Consider the following 25692-nt stretch of genomic DNA (forward strand, 5'->3'; position numbering starts at 1 on the left):
GCCTGGGCTGCTGCTGCTGTCACTGCTTTGTGGCATAATTAGTCCCCTATTCAAAATTTAGAGTAGGTGCATCTCATTGGTGTTGTTTAGGTCACATGCCCAGGTCTAGCTGAAAGAGAGGCTGGGAAAGCAGTCTCTCCCTGTAAAGTGAGGGATTCTCAAATCCAAGAATGCAAGTTGTTTATGGCAAATATTCTCTATGTCAGTGCTTCCTGAACTTTAATGTGTTTGTGAGCCATCTGGAGATCTTATCAAACTGCAGATTCTGATTCAGTAAGTCTAGGGTGGGGCCTGAGATTCCACAGCACCCAGATGATGCAAAGCTGCTGGTCTGAGGACCACACTTTGAGTAGTAAAGCTCTATACCAAAGATTTTCAAATTTAGTTGCATATTAGATTAACTCGAGAAACATTTTTTTTAAGAAATACTAATGTCTGGGTCTCATCCTGAATTATTTGGTCTGGGGTAAGGCCTGGGAATGTGAACTTTTAAAAGCCTCCAGATGACTCCAGTGTACTCAGATAACATCTTTCATTGCAGGCTCCAACTTTTCACTTTGCAAGCTTATTCCTTTTTTCCAAATTCCCAGATTTCCACTTTTCCAGCCTTGCTTGGTTTCCCTCTACAGATCGAATTACTCTCATTTATTATGAAGAACGATATGACACTCCACCCCCTAGTTCCTGGGACCTAACTTTGCATATCCAAAGACTGGGTAAAAAGTTCTCCTAATCCAGTATTTTTTCTATTGCTCTGGGAAAGTGTGATCTGAAGTGATCCACAGACCAATATTGTTTTAAATGTTAATAATTATATATTTTAACATGCATTGCTAAAAGAAAAATGTAACTAACACAATAAATGTGATCTCATAAATATTTTTGCTTATGACAAGTCAGTTTTTTAAAAGTTAGGTAAATAATGAAATAGAGATTCAGAGCAGATACAACTTAAATTATGAAAATGGTTTGCAAATGAATGAAGTTTGAGAGTGTTTATACTACTAATTGTAAGCCTTCTATCCAAAGTCACAGGCTTTAAGAGCACAAAAGAACTGGCAGAGGAGTTTAAAAATATCAGTCTTTTTTCTTCTCCCTTCCCTATCAGTCTTGGAGGATAAGGAAGCAATATAGAGATTTATTTCTGAATTTATGTGAATTATGCTACCAATCTTAACACATAGAAATAGTTACAGTCAATCTTCATCTTAAATCAATTCTTTTTCTCTATGTTACGTGACGATTCCATAAGGTTTTAAGAAAATACTATCAACCTTTGAAAAAGTCATGAGCTAAACAAAAATCACCATAAGAATTGCTTATGGAATATGAAAAATAGGTTAAATTCCCTAACCAGTTAATCTTTGACAAGAAAATGGGTGAAATTTTTTAGAATTCTTGAAAGCTAATCTACAAATCCAGAGAGCCCAAAAACTCCTAAGGAGAAAAAATTTTTAAAACTGTACACCTTGTCACATTACTGTGAAATTTCAGAACACCAAAGAAAAACAGATCTTAACCAGCGATTAGATTGATAGCAGATTTCTCAGTAGCAACAGAAACCGGAAGATAACAGAATAATATGTTCAATATTCTGAGGAAAAAAGACAACTGCTAACCTAGAATTATATCCAGTAGAATTATCTTCAATGAACAAGGGCAAAATAAAAGCATTTCGGGTGAGAAAAAACCTGAGTTTACCACACATCACACTTATTAAAGGAAATTCTATAGAGCTTACTTCAGGCACAAGGAAAACAATGCAGAAGGAAGATCTGAGATATGCAAAGAAATGGTAAGCAAAATATTTTTACACATGCAGGTGGCTTTAAAAAACATGATGTCTAATTCATAGAAGGAAAACAGGATAGAACTAAAGTAGTGATTAATAATAGCTTATAAATTGGGAGGGGTGTGCCAACTTAAAACATCCTAAGGTCTTTGAATTATTCGAGAGGAGAGCAAAGATATTTACTTGTTTGAGACTTTGTTTACAAGTTATAATACAGTAGAAAAATCACCTTACAATATACATAGTGTATGACTCCAAATAAGAGAAAAAGACACGTGCCCAGGTGTATTCACACACACTCCAAAAGAAGTTTCTTTTGTTAAGTTTTTGACATTTTAATCTTCATCATTTGCCATTCTTATTCATGGTAAACAGTATGTTATAACTTTTCATTCTGAGTTTAACTTTAAAGGGTTCTTTTCTCATAAGAATCCCTTTCAGCTTTTTACGGAAGCATCCCTCCAGGTTGGTTTTACATTTTTTTCTGCTAGGCATTCCAGTTGCACCCTGTCTGGGATCTTTTCTTGGGGAGGAGGCAAAGGTTAAGGGGAATAAATTTCTAGTTTTTGAAATCCCAACGTCACATAAATGCTCCAGATTTAAACTCCAAACTCCAAACTCATGAAATGCAGTTCTAGGATTTTAAAATTTCATTGGAGTTAAATAATTTTCATTTTCACCCAGAAATGGGATAAGCTTCCTCACTTGCTTGTCCACTGGGTGTTTTACATTGTCCCTAGTCCACTCTTTTCGTGAGCTGATGTCTCTCTGGGACAATGGCTTTTTGTAGCATATTCAGTACCAGCTCCCACCCTGAGCTATTCCAGACCCTTACCTCCTGTCCCTATACTTTCAGGCCTCAAGTTACAGAAACTAACGTTTTGCCCACACCTAAGATGACCAACTCTCCTGGTTTGCCTTGGACCTGGTCTCCAAGAATTTGGGGGTTTTCAGGGCTAAAACCAGGAAGGTGCCAGGCAAACCAGTTGATTAGTCACCCTACACTCCAGCCCTGACACCCAGGGGCGGAGAAGAATCTGTTCAACAAGTCACTGCTGATTTTCAGTTTATTTTGATTTCTGGCCTCTTGGGAGTTCCCTGCATTTCTTGAGTTTAACTGCACATTGAACTCAAGACATGAAGTTATTATCCAGTAATGCTAGCTGTTTGTGGTCAGTTTTCCGGTTACAGATGACCACCATTTTGCCAGCTCACAAAGTAACATTTTCTAACTTTTCATCAGTACCAAAGTGAAGTTGGAGGATAAAAGTCACAGTCAGTTACCCTCTGGATACAGGGTGCTGCAGTGGTTCCCAAAGTTATGTGACTTTCTCCACCAACTGCCCCACAGCTCTCCCTTGCTCTAGGCCCTGTTTCTCCGACCTTGAGAAAGTTCTAGAATTCTCTAGGCAGGCCTAGCTTCCTGTAAGGCCTAGAAGAAAAATTCTCCCCCTCACAACTTGAACTCCCGGAGCGAAGGAATGTTTGGCTGTTTTGTTCACTCCTACACCTTGGGTATCCGGCAAATCGCTGACCTAGATAACTATTTCTTGAAAACATGAACGTCTTGAACACCAAGTTGGCCTGCCCTAACTGGTGTTCCTTCCAATCCAGCCCCATCTCCCTCAGACTTGACAGAAAGTAGTCCAAGTTTCTGGACTTTTGATGTCTCCCTCCTTCTTCTCCATATAGGTGTTTCTATTTTCTATTTCTATTGGCATTTCAACTGATTTTGCGGCCGATGATAGGAATAATCGCCATCAATCGGGCTAATCCTGTGACTTCAGGACGCCATTTTGATCCCAGCGCCTGGACACATTAAAAGTTTGTTTTTAATTTTAACACATATTTGAGAATGCATACTTATGCCTCCAAGGCACTTTTGGGGTGATGCCTGTCTCTGTGGGTCGGTGGGCCCCTTCGTCTGGGGCCGGTGCCTGGGGCGGAGGGTGGGGGGGAGGGGCACGATGCCGGCCCGCGCGCAACCCCTGCATGCCCCCTGGCCGGCGCAGTTGTGCCCCGCGAGTCCCCCCGCCCCCCACCATGGGGGACGGCGGCGCGGCCGCCCATTGGCTGACGCGTCTTTCCGACGAGCCCCCTCACCCTGCGCAGGAGCCACGTCCGGCGCTCCGGCCACGCCTCAGTCCCCCTGCGCCCCTCGGTCTCGCCCGCAGCCTCGGCTTCTCCTCGCTTGTCCACCTCTGCTTCCTCTGCCCAGTCAAGCGGGGCGGTGGGTACGAGCAGGCCTAACAGCAGCCCCGGTGCCTGAAGCCAGCCTCAGCTCCTTCTCGAGCCCCTCTGTGGGAACACGGGCTGCCGCCATCATGGTGAGTGGACGAGGCCTGAGGGGGTCCTCAGGGTGGCCGGGGCGCTGAAGGGGGCGGGGAAACGGGAGCCGAGAGCGGGGCCACCCGGCTTTCCTGTACTTGGGCCCGGCCTGAGGGCGAGGGGGAGGCGGTCCAGTACGGCCTGCAGGGCGTTGAGGGCTGGCGGAGGGGCAGGAGGCCTGGCTGTGGGAAGGGAGTGCTCGGGGCCCCGCCCAGCACGTGCAAGCCCCGCGGCCATCCCACCACCGCAGCCAGGGTGTGGGGGGGCTTCCGGCCTCCGCCGTGGACTGGGGGGCGGGGACCCTGCTCCGCCCCACCCCCACCCCACCCCACCCCACCCCAGAAGCCTCTCTTCCCGCGCTTATTCTGAGGAGCCAGGCAGTGAGGCCTCCGCGAGATGGCGGCGTGCCTGCCGAGCACCGCGTATCGTGGCCTCAGGCGTGCCTGCGTGCAGATGCGGAAGCCGGGCCCGAGCCACCTCGGGAGGCGGGGCCCCACGGGTCCGGCTCGGGGCTGGGGTTGGGCTTCCTGGCGGGAGTTTGGGGGCATGTCGAGACCTGGAGAGCTCGAGCCCGCGGTGCTCCTGGGGCAGCCTTGTGCCTGCGCGGTGGCAGCAGCGGGTACGCGGGGCGGAAGCTCACCCGACGCCATCATTTCCCTACGAGGTCGGCGCTGTCCACGCCCCTGAGCGGCCGCAGGTGGGGGAAGTCTAGCAGTTTTTAACCCGGGGAACACTTTTCCCGAAGAGAAACCAGAAACCTTCAACAAAATGTCCCTAGAGTATTACATGCTCTGTTGGGTGACATTTATGTGAGTTTTGTTAAGTGCATTTAGTTGATTTCACCACCTCAGGGGTACAGCTCTGAGAACACTTTTGACCAACCATCAAGTCAGAGGTGTATTAAATATGTGTAGTTGTCGGTAGTGTAATAACTGTTATCTTCTGTATTTTTAGAGGCAAAGGGAGGAACTTTATATACAATTTATTAGAACGTATAAATTTTAAAGTAAAAAATTGTGATTGTATGTAACTGTAATAATTATGTCATGTACGTATCCATATCAATAATTAATAATCTGAGTTACTGTAATTATTTCCAACTTTATTCTCTCTTTTTAGAGGAAAAGGGGGGAAATGCTAATAACTTCATTGATTTTTTTTTCTGATACAAAACTAATACGTTGGGCTTACCTGGTGGCGCAGTGGTTGAGAGTCCGCCTGCCGATGCAGGGAACACGGGTTCGTGCCCCGGTCTGGGAGGATCCCACATGCCGCGGAGCGGCTGGGCAACTGAGCCATGGCCGCTGGGCCTGCACGTCCGGAGCCTGTGCTCTGCAACGGGAGAGGCCACAACAGTGAGAGGCCCACGTACCGCAAAAAAAAAAAAAAAAAAAAAAAAAACCTTAACTCATTGGAAGGTAATCAATGTAAGAAAGTAGAGGTCCATCTTAATCCCAACATTTAACCACTATTGAAGTTTTGATGTACATATGCCCTTACAGATGGTTTTCAAGCATGTATTGCATATATACAGGTACATTTTATTTTATAAAAATTTTACCGTGCTATATAATAATATCTTACAACCTGTATTCTTCACTTAGTGTAGTGGGCCTTATTCCAAAGAGAAATTTAAAATAATTTTGAATATATACTTAGTTATTTTACCAAAAATTATATATTTCTATATTACCATTACTTAATTTTACCAATTCCCTTGTAATGAATAATTTGTTTACGTTAAAACAATACCATAATGAGTATGTTTGTGCAAATGTTTTGGCATGCTTATTCTGTTAATAACTTGAAATAAATTGCCAGGAGTGGAATCACTGGGTGAAAAGGTTATGCCCATTTTATAACGATTTTGAATTATGATACATTTTTCTTAGTAACTCTTGATAAAGCACGTACCAGTATGTATTCCCACTGGTGGTGTGTAGTGTGACCCCTTCTCCACACACTTTCCAATGAAAGGTATTGCAGTTTTTAAAGTTGCCAGTCTAATAACTGGAAAATATTTCACTGTGTTGATGTACTTTTTCTTTTGTTTATCATTAGTGAAGTTGAAGTTTGTCATTAGCTTTTTCCATTTCTTTTTTTTTTAATTCTTAATCCACCTTTCTGTTTGCATATTTATCTTTTCTTGGTGATTTATAACAAATCTATATTAATACATTAGTCATATAGGAAAAAATTTATAGGTGTGATAAGGAGAGACCCTTATTTCTAATTTTAATGTAAATTACTACCATGTTTCACTTTAAGCTTGATGATAGCCTAGATTTAGATCAATAGAAAATAAGATGTTTTTATTTTACTTGGGTTTTTTAAAAATTAAGAAATGGATGCTGTATTTTATCAAATGCTTTTGCAGTGGTGAATTACAGTAACAGATTTCCTAAGAATGAACCATCCTTGAATTTACAATGTAAACTGTTCTTAATTGTATATTTTTTTGTATGCTGCTAGAATTTTGCATCTCAGTGTTGGGGGCAGGGGTGGACCATCTTAACCAGATTTTGCTATTTAGATGGTATTAGTTTTATTAAATGCATTGAGAAATATTCTTCTTCTTTTCTCTGAAAAATTTTTTAAAACATTTGAATTTTCCTTCTCTTCCACTCTCTCTCCTGTCTACCGTTGTTTCTGTCTAGGTGCGCCGCCTCTTACCACCCCACTTGCCCTCCACACACAAATTACCTGTTTCTTCACAGTTTGAGAAAACTCCCAGTGAACTGACACAGGAATTGAGTGCTCTTTCTTTTCTTAAGATTGTCTTTAAAAGTTCATTTCTCTGGGAAGTTAGTCATATCATCAAGATTTCCAAACTTAACTCCTACAGAGCATTCTAATCTGTACTCATATCCCGTTTTTTCAGGACTAATGTGTATTTTTGTATTCTTGCCTTTTTCTTGCTTAGCTTTCCCAGGATTGTTTGTTTATTGTTTGGATTCCCCCTGCCCCCCAGAGTCCATTATTTGATTTACTTAAAGGGTTTTATTCTGATTTTCATTTACTATTTCCTTAATAGAATTTCCTTTTCTCTTTAATAACTACTTCCTTCCGTGGATATGACACTGATGACTGCAAATTATTTCAGTTTGCTTGCATGAAGATATAATAGTTGAATAAAATGTCAAAGAGCTGACATCCCAGAAGCTTTAGTAATGATAAAGGGTTTTTTTTCCAGCTTTTAGTTATCTTTGTCATTTGGTCATCCAGATATAAAAGGGAATTATTACTGTGAATAGCAGTGACGAGAATTGTGTATATGATGGCCTCCAAGTTCACCCCTACTTAATATTCCAGAATTACTCATTTCAGAACCCATCAACTCACTTGAAGGTGTAATTAAGAAAAATAATTATTTTTCATTTAATTTACATGCAGTTTATTTTCTACATGCTGTTGGTAGGTAAGATGAATTCTTCACCAAACTTTTTGCTTAAGAATTCATTTGTGAAGTATTTTTAGCAATAGTTTAGAAGTAACCAAAGGTTTTATGTGGTTCTGGATTTGTATATATAAGTTATAACTGTATGTAAATACACGCACAGGCAAAGTTTTAAAATCCCTATTGTTCAGGCGTCTTAAAATGGAGTACTTTCCTTAATTTAGCTTTGAGCACCATCTGCTGGCTCAGGACTAGGACGGACATAACGATGCCTTCCTTAAGACATTATGACACTAGTGAAATGATTTGATCAGTTTTATACTTAATACCTCAATTAAGCAGACAGTCAATTTGTACAACCCAACCCGAAACCAAACTTTCTATAATATCTAATGGCTTTTTTCTTTTTCGCAAATTACTGTTTAGTTGTCTCAGACATCCATTTTACTTTTGTAAATAGGATATAAGAATTAGAACTTCCGGGCTTCCCTGGTGGCGCGGTGGTTGAGAGTCTGCCTGCTGATGCAGGGGACATGGGTTCGTGTCCCGGTCCGGGAAGATCCCACGTGCCACGGAGTGGTGGGGCCCGTGAGCCATGGCCACTGAGCCTGCGCATCGTCCGGAGCCTGTGCTCCGCAATGGGAGAGGCCACAACAGTGAGAGGCCCGTGTACTGCATAAAAAAAGGAATTAGAACTTCCCTCTTCAATTCTGGCAACACTATCACAGGTTTCTCAGCTGTGACCCTGTGCAAATTTGGGGCCAGGTAATTCTTTGTTGTGGGAGGCTCTCCTTTGCGTTATAGGATGCTTACTGTATCTCTGGCCTCTGCCACCCAGATACCAGGTACACCCCTCAATTGTGACAACCAAAAATGCCCCCGGGCCACAAAATCTTCCCCGGTTGAAAATCAGTATATTATCATAACTCTTTATAATCGGGCACAGTTTTCTGGCCTAATGTTATACCTCTAATTTAAAATACATTTATCCATTGTGGTTCACAGACAGCTAATATTATAAATAGTTTGTCAGATAAAAAGGTATCCAAAGTTCATCCACAAACGAACGGGAAATTGAGAAGGAGAAAAAGTCTATAAGAATTTCAGAACCACTATTTTGTTTTATTCCTGTTTTGGGTTTTTGAATGTGAGCTAATTGAAAGAGATTGGTAAATTGTCTGTCACGAAGGGAAATCTAGTCAAATTTCTCGATAGTTCAAGGTACGTGACTTATGTAATATAGTCCCATTTAGAAAAATAATAAAATTATAAAACATTTAAAAATGGAAAAGCTTTAGAAATAGTTTTTACTTTCTCTGATTTTATTGTCTTGGAATATCACTGCACCATAGTTAAAGGAAAGAATCAGGAACTATTCAAACACTGAATAGCAAGTATGAACACAAATTAATAGAGAAAAGCCCAAACACTCAAATTTGGTAATTTAACAATTTTGATTTCATAGCTAATTAGTACAGCAGCTTGTAGAATCTTAAATTTATCAGTAATTTCTAACACTTAACAAAGTAGGAACTCTACCTGCTTTTCATTATTGTAACTAATTTCTATAAAAATTATTTTGCTTATCTTTTAAAAAATATGTATCAGTTTCTTTTGTCCTTGCTTTTGTTTTCCTTTATAAGCTGAAGTGTAATAGCTGTATCTCTCTCTTGCAGCCTTTTGTATTTACTACTTATAATCAATAGGCACTTCATAAATGAATTTCAAATGAGCAGATGTGCCATAAACTAGTTTCCTGAGGTTCCAACTCAAGTTAGTTGTTAATTAATAGAGTATCTACAAAATAAGTACATAAATCATAAAAGCAGGAAAGAAACCTTTCTTTAACCTATTGAAAATCAGATACCAGGATGCTAACCATATTGGCATACCACTTTATAGTTTACAAAACGAATTCACAGATGTTATCTCACTTCATTCTCAAGTTTTCCAAGAGATAAACAACTGCCAAGTAAGTGATTTATAACTTAGTAAGGTACACAAATGTCTGACTAAATCAATTTTTAGATCTCCTGGCTAAATCAGTTTTTGTTTCCGAAATATGTATTACCAGTAAATTCTGATTCAGAAAAATCTACATTAATCTTAGTGTGGGAAGCCTAAAGACAGAGTTCTGACCAGAATTCAGAAAAATAATAAGTTTCTTGTGTGGGTCTCTGAAAATAAAGATGATATCGTTTGTATCTATCAGCCCCTTGTGAAAATTAGAATTATCAGTAGGACTTATTTGGTATTATTCAAGAAGAAAAACATTATTTTAAAGATGCTATGAACACCCTACCATTAGGGAAAAGGATTATAAACCCTTTTTTTTTAAGCAGGAGCTATGATACGTGAGCAAATGATGTTTTCATGATCCATTTCCAAAGTAAAGCAGGCATACTAACACAAGGAGTGTTAAAATTATAAAGTCCATGTTAGTTTTGGTGAATAGGAAGATGAGGCAAAACAAATTGGTTTAAAACTTTCTTGTTTCCTTTTTGATGCAACTTTTAAAAAAAATTGGTTATCTTTAAAACCATACTTTTGAATAAGGTACTCAGAAAAATGAGAATTTGCTTATTGACATACAACAGGATGATTTTAGTAACTTTACTTTTTACAAAGCTGAACTTTCTAATTACTTAACCGGTTCATGTAGTATTTCACAAACTCAATATAAAATCAGTATTCTGCCACAGCACTGGACCGGGGTAGTGGTGAGTGACACTGGCTTTGAGAAAGTACTATATACCCTTCTGTTAAAATTTCATGCTGATCTACTCTGATTACCCTAGACCTTGAGCCTGAACTAAGCTATATTGATGACTAATTTACAATGAAAGTAATTTATATGAAAATATTTTGTATTTTAAAAACATAAATTATATTTCATATCATCCGTCATTTTAGCCTGTATGCCTAGTGGTGATATCTGCTTTCCAAATTACAGTCTGCTGCAGATCCTGACACTCCAAACTCAACCATCTCCAGAGAGGCCAGCACCCAGTCTTCATCAGCTGCCACCAGCCAAGGCTATGTTTTACCAGAAGGCAGAATCATGCCGAACACTGTTTTCGTTGGTGGAATTGATGTTAGGGTATTGTATTCATGTTTCATTTATTTTTAAAAGTATTTTGTGAATAGTGGGATTTGGGCCCTGTTATAAGGCTTTTTTGGGGGATTGTTTTTATGTTTAACCTAATAGGGACTAAAAATATCTTTGACAAAGAACTACAGGTAGTTTGGGGATACATGGAGGAGATACTTCCACATCATCAAATCTTCTTTATAGTATAATTGAAAATTTTGAATGTTGAATTTTTAATCTTGAAGTCCAATTTTTCTTCATAGATGGATGAAACCGAAATTAAAAACTTCTTTGCTAAATATGGTTCAGTAAAAGAAGTGAAGATAATCACGGATCGAAGTGGTGTGTCCAAAGGGTAAGTGAAACATATGTTCAATATAAATTATAATAAATATCTGAACTATAGTATCTATAGAGTTTCAGAAAATAAAATTTCAAATCTGGTATTATAACATTTGTATAAATGTAATTTGTTACTTTGTAATTCCTTTCATGTAGAAGATAAAAGTTTGCTGCCAGCTCTTTTATTTAATCATTTGCCTAGTGTTTGTATTTAAATGTTTCCCATCTTCATTTGTTTCACTTAAGTGGATTAATCAGTTATATTGAAGAATTGTTTTCTTCACACATTTCACAGTATCTTAAATTTTAACTATCTTACCATAGATAGTAAGTTAAATTCAGGTTCATAGGTATGAATTTTCTGTTCATCTTTGTGCATTCTAATACAGATGACTGTAGGAAAATAAAACAGTAGTATTTATAGAGGATCTATCATGTACGTCTTACAGTTATTTATCTCAGTATATTCTTCATCCTTTATCATTATTACTTCTGTCAGTTATTTCATGGAATAATGAAGTTTCAAACCGTGTACTGTTACGGTAGTGATTTTATACTCATTTATTTGCCTTTCTAGCTATGGATTTGTTTCATTTTATAATGACGTGGATGTGCAGAAGATAGTAGAAGTAAGTAATCTTCTTTTGGGAAAAAATCTCTTAATTACCTTATGGATGCAGTGTTCAGTATTGTTTTGAGTTCTGAATATTTACTTAGTCTTGTATAATGTATAGAAATAAATATACTTTCTGTTTGAAATCCAGACTTAGAATAATCTTACATAACTTGTGAGAACCTGTTTATTTTTGATTGGGCATCCAGCCTCATGATCCAGAGACAGGAAAGATAAGAGAGAGTAAAGGTTTTTGATCAAATTCCACAACACCTCTCAACATTTGATTAGAGTAGTGAAGGTAAGTAAGGTAGCTTCAGGCTGATAAATTTTGATTTGGTATGTCTTTAGCACTGATCTCCGATAGTAGTAATTTTAGAGAACTTGCATGTTTACCAAAGTCTTGGAAGTAAAGATTTAGACATTGATTCTAGCTTTGTTACTGTTTTATTTTCAGTCACAGATAAATTTCCATGGTAAAAAGCTGAAACTGGGCCCTGCAATCAGGAAACAAACTTTATGTGAGTAAAGAAAGGAATTGTTCTCGTTGACATGTGTAGCTTTTCAGAGAACTAAAAATAGGCTTTGTTTTCTTTTCTTTAAAAAGGTGCTTATCATGTGCAGCCACGTCCTTTGGTTTTTAATCCTCCTCCTCCACCACAGTTTCAGAGTGTCTGGAGTAATCCACACACGGAAGCTTACATGCAGCCTCCAACCATGATGAGTCCTATTACTCAGTATGTTCAGGTAAGAATTACCTACATTCCTGTTTTTTGTGTGTATCCTGTTAGAAATCTTATACAATGAGATGGGGGCACCTTAAAAATTAATCCAGTCTCACTTCTTACCCTCTGTGGAATTACGTCAACAATTTCCATAATAAGTGACAATATTATTCCTGTTTGAATATTTTTGAGTGACGGGACATCTGTTACTCCTGTTAGAAATCTGTCATTCTTAGTGTTACTTTTTTTTTTTTTGGCGGTACGCGGGCCTCTCCCGTTGCGGAGCACAGGCTCCGGACGCGCAGGCTCAGCGGCCACGGCCCACGGGCCCAGCCGCTCTGCGGCATGTGGGATCTTCCTGGACCAGGGCACGAGCCCGCGTCCCCCGCATCGGCAGGCGGACTCTCAACCACTGCGCCACCAGGGAAGCCCAGTGTTACTTCTTATACTAAGCTAAAATCTGCTTCTATATAGTTTGTAAGCCTTTATCTTAGAACTGATGGCTGTAGCCACATAGAATATATCTTTTTTTTTTTTTCCCAGATAACTCCTAGAATATTTGCAGGCAGCTTTCCTCATCTGTTTGTTTGGTTTGTTCTTTTCTAGGATCAGCTATTCTTTATTTGCAATGATTTCCAGATGCCTTCTCATATAGATTGTTGATTTCTGGATGTATTATGGTTCTAGAATGGATAAATTTCTGGTGACTTAACTATATTTGTAAACTCTATGAGTTTCTGGCATATAATTTGTCTCGTCTTGGTTACTTTAATATTTGAAGTGGGGTTTGGAATACTTACCTCCCATTGATAATATTTATTTTCTTCTTAGTTCAGTTTACTTTCTTCAGTTTAAAAGACATTTTATTTTTAGGAAAAGAAAGAAGCAAAATAATAGTGAAGTAGTTCTGCAGTGTCTCTCATTTGTTTACATTTTCCATCTACCTGAAGTGTAGGATATATCTTTTTATACTTTTCTTACTTAAAACACAGATAGAAGAAAAGCCCTACTTGTTCCTAACATTTACCATGAGGTATTATTACCTATTCTGGCATATTTATGTATGCTACTACCTAGATATTTTCAATGAATAAATACCTTTTGAAAGATATAATAGAAAGACATTGTATTGTCTCTTTCTAGTTTGGGCTAATAAACTGCCCTTAACTTTTAGAAGTGAAATACAGAAAGAGCCAGAAAGTCTGTAGGAGGATCCCACGTTACCCCGAAATACTGTCAAAGGAATACAAAACTGCTTAAAAGTATTTTTACAAAAAAAGAGAACACATGTATTAATACAACTCTAACATGGAAATCTATTCTAATAGAGTCTTATCATCATGTAAGAAAGAACTTCTGGATGGGAATAAATATACAGATAAGGTAAAACTTAGGCTGGCAAAATCAGTCACTCACCTTATTTATCTCTTCCTTCTCCCAGCCCAAAAGACTAACATTTGACAGAGAATACTTATTTCTTCATGAAGCCAGTCACTCAAATAGAATCTTGCATTGTATATGAAAAAACTAAGATTTCTTTATTTTCATATTTTTTTTACATTGGGAATAATATTCCTTCTTTCTGATTTTTAAAAATACATCTCGTTCATTCATTCTTTCTGTAAAATTTATTTTCAGGCTTATCCTCCTTATCCAAGTTCACCAGTTCAGGTTATCACTGGATATCAGCTGCCTGTTTATAATTATCAGGTAATTTAAGAGGGATCAAAATGATTTACATTGGAATATTATTGAGACCTTTATTTATGTAAATTTCCCTAATAGTTTGTCATTTAAAGTAGTTGAGTGTGCTTAAAATTTAAGAAAAAAGTTGGAATTAGTCTAGAATTAGGGCTTCTCTATTACTTAGAAATAAGGGAATGAACTTAGAAGCTTTTGACAGGAATGAGTTTAGGAAGAAGCTTCCTCTTGTACAAGATTTGGTGTCCCCTTCTGTATTTCAACATGTATTCTTCATCTTTTCTGTCAAATAGCTGAAACATCCAGGCTGACTTTTATGAGTTTTTCTAATGGCATAGGTTGAAATAAAATGATTACTCAGTTCTTAAGAGCATTGAATTCCAATTATGTTTGATAGTGTTTATTTTAGCTGGCTGCTACAATAGTAGTTCTCTGAATTTCTGCCCATGGATATGACCATATCTATGGTAATATATTCAAAGAACTGTATGTTTGAGTTTTCCTGTAGACCAACTCCAGAAAATTGAGAAAAAGATGGAGTTTATATATGAAAGTAACAATAAAGTCCTTAGGTATCAGAAACAGAAAGTACTTTATTCTTCCATTTTGTTTCTTTTATTATAACAAGGTCAAGGAGCCAGCATGACAGATACCTCAACATTGTCTATCTCATATCTTTGTGAAAATGTGAAGGTATATTTAAATAATTATTTCCTTTTTTTTCTAAGATGCCACCACAGTGGCCTGTTGGGGAGCAAAGGAGTTATGTTATTTCTCCGGTAAGGTGAATTAGCGAAACATGTACTTCCTATTTTAGAGTTTTTTACTGTTTAACTATTATATATTTTAAAGTATTTTACTGTTCAGCTATTATATATTTCTTGACCTTTTGCAATATCAAGTATACCTAGAAATATTTTAAATGCTCTTTTACATTATGTGTTATGTTTTATTTCTTGTCAACCCAAGTATATACTCCCATGGGAGAAACTGTGCTTTTTGTTTCTCAGGTTGTTGTGTGTGTACTTAAGCAATGGCTACCCTGCATACAACAAGTGCTCAGTTACTTGTTGATAGAATATGTAACCAAGAAAGGTAGTTTTAATAACTATGCTAATTCTAACTCCAGGGATTTAGAATTAGTATTGAATCTGCCTCTAGTTTTCTTGCCATAAAAAATGTGATGAAGAGAAGCAAAAATGTTTTGCTGTCAGTACTGTTATATGTTATATAAGAAAAGGAAAAAAACAAGAGAGGGTGCTACCTCTAAAACACCTGAGCCTTTGTTACCTTCTTTCATCAAGATTGGATATTCGAAGGATATAGTATGAGCTGAAATTCTCAGGCACTAGGAGATTCCCTTCTCATTCCCTTACTATATGTTGGAGTTGCTTTTTCTTAGGGAAATTGTCCTAATTCTGATTGTGTTGACATTTCAAAATAAAAAATTGCCTTATTGCATTTCAACTCTACAGTTTGAAATAGTTTCTGAAATAATGTAATTGAACTTCACAATCCACATTTAGACTTTCAGTGTCAGCTCACCATTTTGAAGAATAGATTTAGAAATGTATCTAATGTACATCTCTTTAATTACACTTTTATCATTTTAAATGTAGACTTATACAGCCGTTAACTACCACTGTAATGAAGTTGATCCAGGAGTTGAAGTTTTGCCAAGTGAATGCTCAGTTCATGAAGCTACTGCATCCTCTGGAAATGGCCCACAAAAGGCAAACATCTAATTTTGCTTATTAATATTTATATTTTTATTGTTTTTCAGGTTTTAATAATGGCCATTTGAGAAGCAAGCATCTTTGCCCAAATTTAAATACGTTACAGAGCTTGAGTCATTGACTAATAACTTTGCAATTTACATAAAAGTTAATGAAATTTTAGGCATCCCCAAACTTTCAGTGTGTATATATAGTTGCTGATTCAGTAGTCCTTCCCTCTGTTCTGTTTTCATTGGGGTTTTTTTGTTGTTGTTTTTTAACCGTAGTTTAATAAATATTGTATTAACGTGATTTGGTGGAGTGAGTTGGTTTCCTCAAGAATCCTACTCTTCAAAAGAGGAATTAGTATGAATTATATCTACTTTGTCTTTTGCCAATTTAAACATTTATTTAGCTAAATAATAATATACAGTTATTTACGGTATTCTCTCTGTAACATTATATATGGTAGGAGCTCTCAAGAGTGGTGGAGCCACTAGTAATTGAAATATTAAAACAGGCAGAGTTGTTTCTTTTTTATCATTAGAGCAGATCCCTATAATAACAGTGCCCTCACTCTTGAATTCTGTGTTTTCTCGTATGGGTGAGAATATGGAAGTAATTGATGTGATTGGAATGTGCATAATAACATAGGATGATTCCCATTGGAGTATGTGTACTTCGTTCATGTGTTTCTCAGTGGAAAAATGTTGAGAACTACTGAACTGTAGGGTGAAAAAATTCCCAAATTTGTTACACAACTTAAAATTTGAAAAAATATCGAAATAACTTACAGTATAATTATATTACCAAAGTTTAACCTAAATGTTTTTTGAAATGTTGAAGTTCACTGTTTTTTATCTAACAGGAAAAATTAAAGAGGCTTAAGCAAGTATCTTAGGGCTTGACTAATTGAGCTTTTTAAATCAGTACTCTATCACTAAGTTTCTGAAATAATTCTTAAATTTGGTACAAAAGTCACACACTAAGTGACATGTGGTACGTATTACAAAATTACCTGAGAATTCTTTAGAAATAAGTGTATGTGTTCATTAAACTTTTTCAAAAAGTTTGTTCCCAGTGAGTAAAAGGAGGAATAGTCTTTACCGAAAACTTCTGTGTTTCAGAAATCTGTGGACCGAAGCATACAGACAGTGGTATCTTGTCTGTTTAATCCAGAGAACAGATTGAGAAGCTCCTTTGTTACTCAAGAAGAGTACTTCAAGGTATGAAAGGAATAGTGTACAGGATAAAAAGCACACTTGTCAGCCATAAAGTATCTTTTTTCTGTGGTATATATATTTTGATACTACATAGAGCATATATCAGTAATTGAACTGTTAGCTTTTGACTGTAACCCAGTAAATCTGTGAGTGAGTTTTAAGTGGCAGTGTATTCTAGCTGCTCAAATCTTGATATAGTGTAGTTTGCCCTTAGGGAAGATAATCTTTAGCAGAAGCCTATACTGTAATTGATAGGGTTCATGAGACTTGAATGAGAATATTGGCTTGACCAAATAGGAAAAGAGAAAATTTTAGAAAGAGAAAGCAAAACTTAAGAGTACGTAGATATTGGACTAAAGAGAAGAAAAGAAATTGATCACTCAGATGATGCTTGAACCAACATGTTTTGGGGGGGAGAAAAGAGGTAAAATGAAGTAGTAAAAAGAGCTGAGTAGAAAGAAATGGAAGTTGATTCAGAGTTGGTGAAGTGGAGAAGAATATGGGTGTTTGAATTTAAGAAAGTTCTGGTTTCTGATCCTGGTTCTGTCACCTTGGACAAATCATTTAAATCTTATTAAGGCTCCAGTTTTTACAAGTCTGAAATGAGTCTCTAAGATCCCTTTAAGTTGTGAGTCTCTGAATATGGAAAGGAACCGGTCGCTTCAATGGGGGAAGAATACTGTGCTTTTTAAGTAAAGGGAAGGTTTTTGTTGGTTTTTGTAACAGGTTTATTGAGATAACGATTTTCATACCCCACAGTTCACCCATTTAAAGTGTGCAATTCAGTACTTTTTAGAATATTAACAGAGTTGCGCAACCATAACGACAATCAATTTTAGAATATTTTAATCACCCCCAAAATAAAGCCCCTGCCCATTAGCAGTCACTCTCCCCCAAACTCTCTAGCCTTAGGCAACTACTAACCTCCTTTCTTTAAGAATTTGCCTATTCTGGATATTTCATATAAGTAGTATAATATGTGACCTTTTGTGAGTGACTTTCACTTAGCGAAATGTTTTCAAGGTTCATCAGTGTTACAGCATGTATCAGGACTTCATTCCTTTTTATTTATGGATCTGCCACTTTGCGTTTATCCATTCATCACTTATTTGATAGACATTTGGGTTGTTTCCACTTTTGGGCTCTGATGAGTAACGCTGTGAACATTCGTGTACAAGTTATTGTGTGGATATACGTTTTTATTTCTCTTGGGTATATATCTAAGAATGGAACTGCTGAATCACATAGTAACTGTTTAACTTTCCAAGGAGCTGCCAGAATTTTTCTAAAATGCACCATTTTGGAACCATTTGTAAGCCATTGCTTTGTATCTTAAAACAGGGAAAGGAGAGTAGCTTTTTCCATCTATGAATGGAAATTGGATAAAGCTTAAAGTGTTTTTAAAAGGAATACTTAGGCGTTCCTTTAATGCAGAAGGCTAGAGCTGTAGCAGAGTTAAGTTCTTAACCCCCTTCTCATTGGGGAGTAAACCCATTCATTTAAAGTTGATCTTTGTTCTGTTGTTTCGTTCTGCATAGGACAATTTAAAAGGAAAGAACTGGGAGCTGTAGGACAGCTTACTTTTGCCCAAGGTTCTGCAGGTTAAATAGGTAGTACTAAAGGATTTGTTTGCAAAGCAGAAAATCTTTAACCAGCAAGTCTTTAAACTTGAATTTTTACCTGGTATTAAAAGTTTCTCTTTGAACCTTCCAAAATTTTCTGCTTCTCTGAGCTAAGAGTTAGAAGTTGTGTAGCATATCTAGACCTACTTTGATTAGCTAAATGTTGTTATTGTTGTTTTAATTGAATTAGAATGCACTGAGGTGGGATATACACTGTTGCCATGATAAATTCCAGCTGCTTCATAATCTTTCATATCCTGCCTGATCTCTGAAGATACTTGAGTTTGTGACCAGTTTTCTGGGCTTTAACCTAAATAGGATATTACCCTGTTAATAGATTACATAATTTCCAGAAGTCACCCTTCTTTATGTGACAATGGAATTTAATCCCTAGGCTAGGAATTTAATCTCTAAGCTAAAAGTGTAGAGAAGAAATACTATTACTATGTTATTGCTGGTTTACTCAGCTCCATTCCTCTTTGTAAGGCCTCATTTCTTCTATCTGCACATCTGCAAGCAACATAAAGTGAAAGGAAATTTTTGCATATATTTTTATTTTTCTATTCATTTCCTAAAAAATTATATATCGGGCTTCCTTGATGGCGCAGTGGTTGAGAGTCCGCCTGCCGATGCAGGGGACATGGGTTTGTGCCCCAGTCCGGGAAGATCCCCACGTGCCGCGGAGCGGCTGGGCCTGTGAGCCACGGCTGCTGAGCCTGCGCGTCTGGAGCCTGTGCTCCGCAACGGGCGAGGCCACAACAGTGAGAGGCCCACGTACCGCAAAAAAAAAAAAATTATATATCTTCATTACAGGTTAAGAATATGCCTTTAAATATGCCAAAACTTCTATCTTTTAACCTGAAAGCATAGGGTTTCAGATTGAAGTGGATTACTCTTCTCGAGCCATGATTTCTGTCAGGTGTATTTTAGTAAAAATAGGACTTTTAAAAATCTCATGTGCTTTTCACCAGCTGTCTTTTTGGGACATCACTGCCAAATCATGAGTTAATGTACATAAAAGGGTATTGATTCTAAGTCCTCTTTTTCTGAGTTACTGATACTTCTTTTTTAACTAAATTGTTGAATAAAACTGGTCATTGGTACATTGGTTATCGCAAAGTTCAGGAATGCTTCCCCAAAAGGATCACTTTTCTTTCATTATTTATAGCGTTTAAACCCAAAATAAATGCTTTTTTAAGTACAATATTTTTCAACTGTCTTAGGTGATAATGGTAATAGGAATTTTCAGTGAAGTAAAATGGAGTATTCTGTCTTTTCTAGGATAAACGAGTTCATCACTTCAGAAGAAGTCGTGCAGTGCTTAAGTCTGTTTGATCCTCTGCTAACTTTCTAGTCTCACAGGAAGTTGGAGGTTTTGAGTAGTAAGAAGAGACTGAAAGTTTTTCCCACTATTTTAGAGATTTAATTCTGAATTTTGATAAATCACACTTAGACTTTCCATACAAGTTATATTAGATTGCCTAGTTTTATTTTACATTAGAACTGTTTTTCATTAGACATTTACTTAGAAACTGGTTTTGTGTTGAATATATGGTTAAAAGTAAAAAAAAAAATTGAGACTGAAAGGAATAACTTTAAGATTTATCTGTAAGGATTTTTTTAATTGACATTTTAAGAGTTTAAAAGCAAATGCTGATTTCCAGAAAAATTGTTTTAGAAAACCTATTTTGAAAGGTCAGAATTTTGATTAACTACAAGCACTTCACTTCTCCAACAAGTACCTATGAACAGTACAGTATCTACAATATTGTTCTTTTATGATTTGTCTAGAAATTTACCACAAAAGCAGAGTTTTTAAAACTGCATTTTTAATCAGTGGAACTCAGTATATAGTTGGCTTTATTGAAGTTTTCCTTATCTAAACCCAGTGAAACAGATTCTAAACAAATAGTCCAATCAGTGGGTCTTACATTTATTAGTTCAAAATATTTAATCTTATCTAGAATCCACACATAGAGGTATCTGATTGGGATGGTAACTAGGATAACTAAAATTCTGGGCCTAATTTTTTTTTTTAAAGAATCCAAAACAAACTAAACTTTACTAGGTACATAAGCTTCTCAGTGAGTTACCATTCTCCTTTTTTTCTTTTACTTTTTTTTTTCTTGAAATGATAAATTCAATGGCTGTGTCTTAAATTGTGCAAAATGTTGGTATTAAAGAAGGCTGAAACTTTTTTTATGTCACTTAAAAGTTAATCAGAGTATCTGAAAGGAATAGATTTTATGAAAAACATTAAAATATTAGTTATTTGTTAAAGAACAGGTCGATTTTTATTTTTGTTTTTTAGCTTATTATATTTTCTTTTTTTAAAGTAAAATATGTCCAGGAGAATCGAATTAGTTTTGGCGTTTCTAAACCACAAAAGTTGTTGAGTAATACGCATAGCCCAAAAATATACTAGCGTTGTGTTAACAATCCATTTTTAGATTAGCTAGGCTCCTGGTTAGACATTGTAAATCGTGACAAACAACTAGAGATCCAGAGCCCCTTTGCTCTACCCACAGTCTTGCTTTTCCAGTCTGTAGCACCATTCTTCCAGGAGGTTTGCTTTTAGAATAGGTGATGTAAAGTAGAGAAGTAGCAATATAAGCAGTATGTGGGCTAGTAAGCCTTGGAAGGGTAGCAATGGGATAATACCTTTCTAAGGGAAACACTTGTATCAGCATCATTTGACCTGCCGTGGACATGAGTTTAAAGTGGCTTACTGGCTTTTCTTTCATTGGCCTGCCCCTTCACTAAAACATGGAAACTCCATTTATCCTTATCCTAATGAAGCTTCCATGGGCCATATCATCAGTGCCCATTGTTTTATAATCCCTAATAATTTTCATTCTGAATCTGAAGGGAGGAGTCTTTTAACTTGAGGGTCCCCAAGAGAGCTTTCTTAGGCCTCAAAATTTGAAAGTGCCCTGAAATTTGTTCTTTTTAAAATTATTTGTACTTTTTTTTTGTGTGTGCTATAACATTCTTACACATATTATTCTGTGATTAAATCTCCAGGTTACTGTAAATGATACCTATATTCTAAAGAGCCAATTCTGATTATCCCAATATGACCTTAAGAAAAGGAAGGAAATAAATTTTTGTCTGCTGTTTTGTTGGACTGAAGTATTTAAAAGAGTGAGGTAGAAAGAAGAGACAAAATCCTGAACCTTTCAAAATGGAAAATTAATTTTAAACTTAAAAGTGTGTTCCTATTACCTATGCTCATACTGTCTTTGCATAAATGAATAAATAGAAATAAAACCTTTTTTCAAAAGCGTTTTAACCTGCTTACTTATGTTATCTTAAGAAAATGGTGGGGATTTGGGTGGGTAGTATGTGACAAGATTTAGATCCTTGAAATTCAGGAGTGTAAATATTGTTCAGTTTCTTAATCTAGCCGAGTTCGTTTATAAAAGCACATTTTGGTACATTGTATTTTTGCTGCTCTCTCATGAAATTAAGAGATTTTCATGAGAAAATAATTTCTCTTAGTTGAGTTGGAGATAGTTAACAGTGGGTTCCAGTGCAGTGCATCAGCAGAGCAGTGCCTAGTAGGAATGCTGGAGAGTCAGGTATATGACTGCAGTCCCATGGCCAAGGTCCCTCTCTGTAAACAACTTGGACTTTATAAACACTTCGTTGCACACTTTTGGTCTAATCTCTGTGACACTATTATTTTGGGGAATTGCAGTTGTTGATAATAGAGCCTAGATTTTTCATATTGCATGTACTTCATGAAAAAGAGTGCCTTCTGAATCACCAAAGATTAAATTTTGATGTTTAAAGTATAATTTGCTGACGATTAGTAGTACTTAAATGTGTGTATACTCATACGTATATACTAAGCATTATCCAGATTATTTGATTAGTTCTGATCAAGCTAAATTACAGTTTTTAACATTTTGAGACCCTAAAACTAGACTATATATTTTAAAACAGTGGCTTTAAATCTACTTGATAATTTAAGCATATTTGCAGTTGAGGATTACCACAAAATTCTCAACACAAAGCCAAGTCTTTGGGATTGAAAAAAATTTCATAGAACACCTTTTTGTAAAAAGTTGCAAGTTACGGCAAAATCAAGCAACTCCAAAAAGTTTGGTCACCTCTGGAAGTTTATTCTGCATGCTTTCTTTTCTTTTCCTAGTAAGAGCATGTTATCTTTGTAATTGTTCAAAATAACTATTCATTATTGATTAGCACCCTTAAATTGCAAGGAAGTCATTGAGTTTCAAAAATAAATACTCCATTGCAGTTCCCTGTAGTTTATAAAGCCCTGTACCTACTTCTCTAAAATTCTCTTGCTTGTCTTTAAAGGTAAATTCATAAAAATGGGCTGCCACATTGCTTAATCGGTTTGCCTGCTTTCATTGCCATTGGTTGAGGGTAATTAGCAACAGCGATAAGGCAGCATGCCACTCTGCTTTCACAAAGAAGTATTAGGGTGGGGGACCATAAGGCAGAGAAAAGCTTCCCATTGACCAAATCTTACAAATAGGCCCAGCTGTTGAGTGTGATCATTTGGAATCCCTGAAACACTTCTAGATGAAGATTGCTCCTGTACATATTTGGATAACTGTAATCTAGCCCTTCCCAACATTATGTGTAATATGTTTTCTCTGTGTGTAACTGAATCTTTTTGAGTCTTCCTCACTACCCATCATCGAAGACTCTGTAGACAGTACATTTGGTAGTAGAACACAAACATAAGTTCAAACTATAAACATGCGTTTTTGAATGCTCATGCAGAATATTCAGTCTGTATAGCGAAGAAATGATAGGCAATTCTGCATTGCGTTTAGAGTTAAAAACGTATCCAGTATGGCTGTAGCTGTGGGCCAATCCTAAGAAAATGCAAAAAATTGTCTCTCAATACAGAAACTGAAACTGCCACTGTACAATTAAGCTCTGTGGTAGCTATATTTTATGTTTTTAACTGGTCTGAAAGCTTTCCAGTTGAGTCTCTAGTTCATTTTCCCAAGGCACACGGGGCTTTGTATCATACATGCACGTCTATTAAGGCTGCGTGCCAGGAATTGCCTTTTCTCATATGAAATTCCCAGATACCAGTTCACTATACCTTTAACAATAGAACAAATGCTTGTATTACTGGGATATTGAAGTCATGAAAGCTCTATAAATTTGAAGCAATAGTAACATTTCAAGCCGTTCAGAAAGTTGAAGGTTTTAATCCTTAATCAGTTCTTTACAAAAAGCAAATTTAGCAAAAGTACATTAAGGCTCTAGTCACATCTGTTATCTTTCTCCAAAAGAAAATGAATAGAGACATGCTGTATTCTGGCTCAGTGTTGGGTGAAACTATTTACTATAATAGAAGAAAGGCAGGGCTGGCACTCAACTGATCTGTGCTGGTAAAGCCAGATCAGCTGTTTCCAGTGGGCTGGTCCCCTCTGCCCATGCACACGTGTTAAACATTTTTAATATTAGCAACTTAGCCCCATCCTCCAGAATAAATCTGGCTGGACCAGTGAGAATGGGGAGGGGTAATTTAAATTACAGAGGCCATTTTCTCTTTGTTTTTGCCTAAGCTAGACCCGCTTCACAGTCAAGTCTGAACAACATTAAAATAGTATACCTGGTAAATGAGAAAAGTTTAACTGCACTTTCTTTCTTTCTGAAACAGGGCATGGTTGCTGCTCATTATTCTGATTGGTGGTGTGTCTGTCTTTGACAAAGTAAAAACCCATACACTCAGTATCCAAGGTTTTATCAATGATTAGGTCAACCTCATATTTAACAGGTCAAGTTTCAGTGATCCCAGTCTCACAGGGAAGTCAAAATACATCGGAACCATCACCTGGGGTGTTTCTCAGAGATTCAGACTCCTGGGCCCTATGCTCAGATATACTTACTCTGTAGAAATGAGGGCTCAGTAACATGCATTTTTTTAAAAGTCCCTTGGGATTCTTACCTCTGTGACATTCACTTTGAGAAGTACTGCCCCAGATGGAGATCTCAGCATCTCACGCTACCCCTAGTTTGAGGATAGCTGAATTTGGAGAACAATGCTGTCAAGTCCATTTTGACTCCTTCATAAGGGATTTTGTTGGCTTAATCTTTCCCTGACAAGCCTGTGCCCAGGAGTGCCATTTGTCCTCAGACCAGGTTGACTCGTGAACAGGCTGAAAAGTGGATTGAATGAAGTCTGAAAGCCAAGACTTGTGACCAAAAATGAATGGTAAGAGAGAGTGACTGCAGGAGAAAAGCCGGACGTAGAGGCCAAGTGCAGGCCGAGTGTGAGGGACTAGGCTCAGCTTGGAGGACACAGTGGACTTTATGGAGGCTCAAATGCCATACTTCCTTCCTGGAGGGTCTTTGGCCCACTTGGCTAATTTTAAAAACATTACCTGGATTTTAGAAAAGTATGGCCTGTCATTTCTCCTATTCCTGCCTTGGAATTAACTAGTATGTCTCATCCTTAGCAAGAATATTAATAACACATCAACATTGGAAATAATACGTTAAATCAAGTTCCAGAGACAGTCTTGAGCATACTGAAATCTGAATTGTGTTTGTGTATTTAGAAAATTCACCCATAATTCATGTGAAAATGAGTATAGAAATAAGTATACCTTTAAAGAGTAATAAAATACCCAAGTTAGCATAAGAATTTACCAATAAATAGCAATTCCCTCAAAAAAAAAAGAATATTCCATTAATTTAAAAGTTCCCTATATGCCTTCCCTCATCACACCCTCTTCCTCAACAAGAAGTAACCACTAAATTGAATTTTGATTTAATTATCCACTAAATTGTTGGTTGTTTCTTTTCACATGTTTTTTTAGATGCTTTTAAATTTTTATTTCACTTTTTTGAGGATTTTATTTAAAGACTTCATTTTTTCAGAGTAGTTTTAGGTTCATAGAAAAACTGAGAGGAAGGTACAGAGATTTCCCATATGCCCCCTCACCCCACACATGCACAGCCTCAGCTATCATCCTCATCCCCCAACAGGGTGGGACAGTTGTTACGATGGATGGACCTACATCGACACATCATAATCCCCCAAATCCATAGCTTACTTTAGGGTTCACTCTTGGTGGTGTACGTTCTATGGGTTTGGACAAATGTATGATGTGAATTCACCATACAGAGTATTTTCACTGCCCCATA

General features: G+C 37.0%; 1 protein-coding gene across 2 annotated transcripts; it reads left to right on the top strand.

Moving 5' to 3' along the window:
* The first annotated feature begins 3975 nt into the window (after positions 1-3975).
* DAZL (deleted in azoospermia like) lies at positions 3976-21818 on the top strand. 2 transcript variants are annotated; one of them, XM_004271927.2, is made up of 12 exons: positions 3976-4119; positions 10471-10617; positions 10872-10963; positions 11528-11579; positions 12021-12084; positions 12171-12310; positions 13927-13998; positions 14718-14768; positions 15609-15722; positions 16832-16930; positions 19831-19931; positions 21574-21818. In XM_004271927.2, the coding sequence occupies exons 1-11, from the start codon at positions 4117-4119 to the stop codon at positions 19882-19884; spliced, it is 888 nt and encodes a 295-aa protein (XP_004271975.1). In that variant the 5' UTR covers positions 3976-4116; the 3' UTR covers positions 19885-19931; positions 21574-21818. The 2 variants fall into 2 exon arrangements, with proteins under 2 accessions (XP_004271975.1, XP_049566171.1); XM_049710214.1 differs by having other exon boundaries at positions 19831-21818.
* The last annotated feature ends 3874 nt before the right edge of the window (positions 21819-25692 follow it).

This window comes from Orcinus orca, chromosome 5 (assembly GCF_937001465.1).
Source record: "Orcinus orca chromosome 5, mOrcOrc1.1, whole genome shotgun sequence".
Classification (NCBI taxonomy): Eukaryota; Metazoa; Chordata; class Mammalia; order Artiodactyla; family Delphinidae; genus Orcinus; species Orcinus orca.

Coding starts and splice junctions, on each gene's coding strand:
- DAZL (XM_049710214.1), top strand. Junction 14,769..15,608: donor GGAGTTATGTTATTTCTCCG/GTAAGGTGAATT, acceptor TTTTAAATGTAG/ACTTATACAGCCGTTAACTA. Junction 15,723..16,831: donor CTGGAAATGGCCCACAAAAG/GCAAACATCTAA, acceptor TCTGTGTTTCAG/AAATCTGTGGACCGAAGCAT.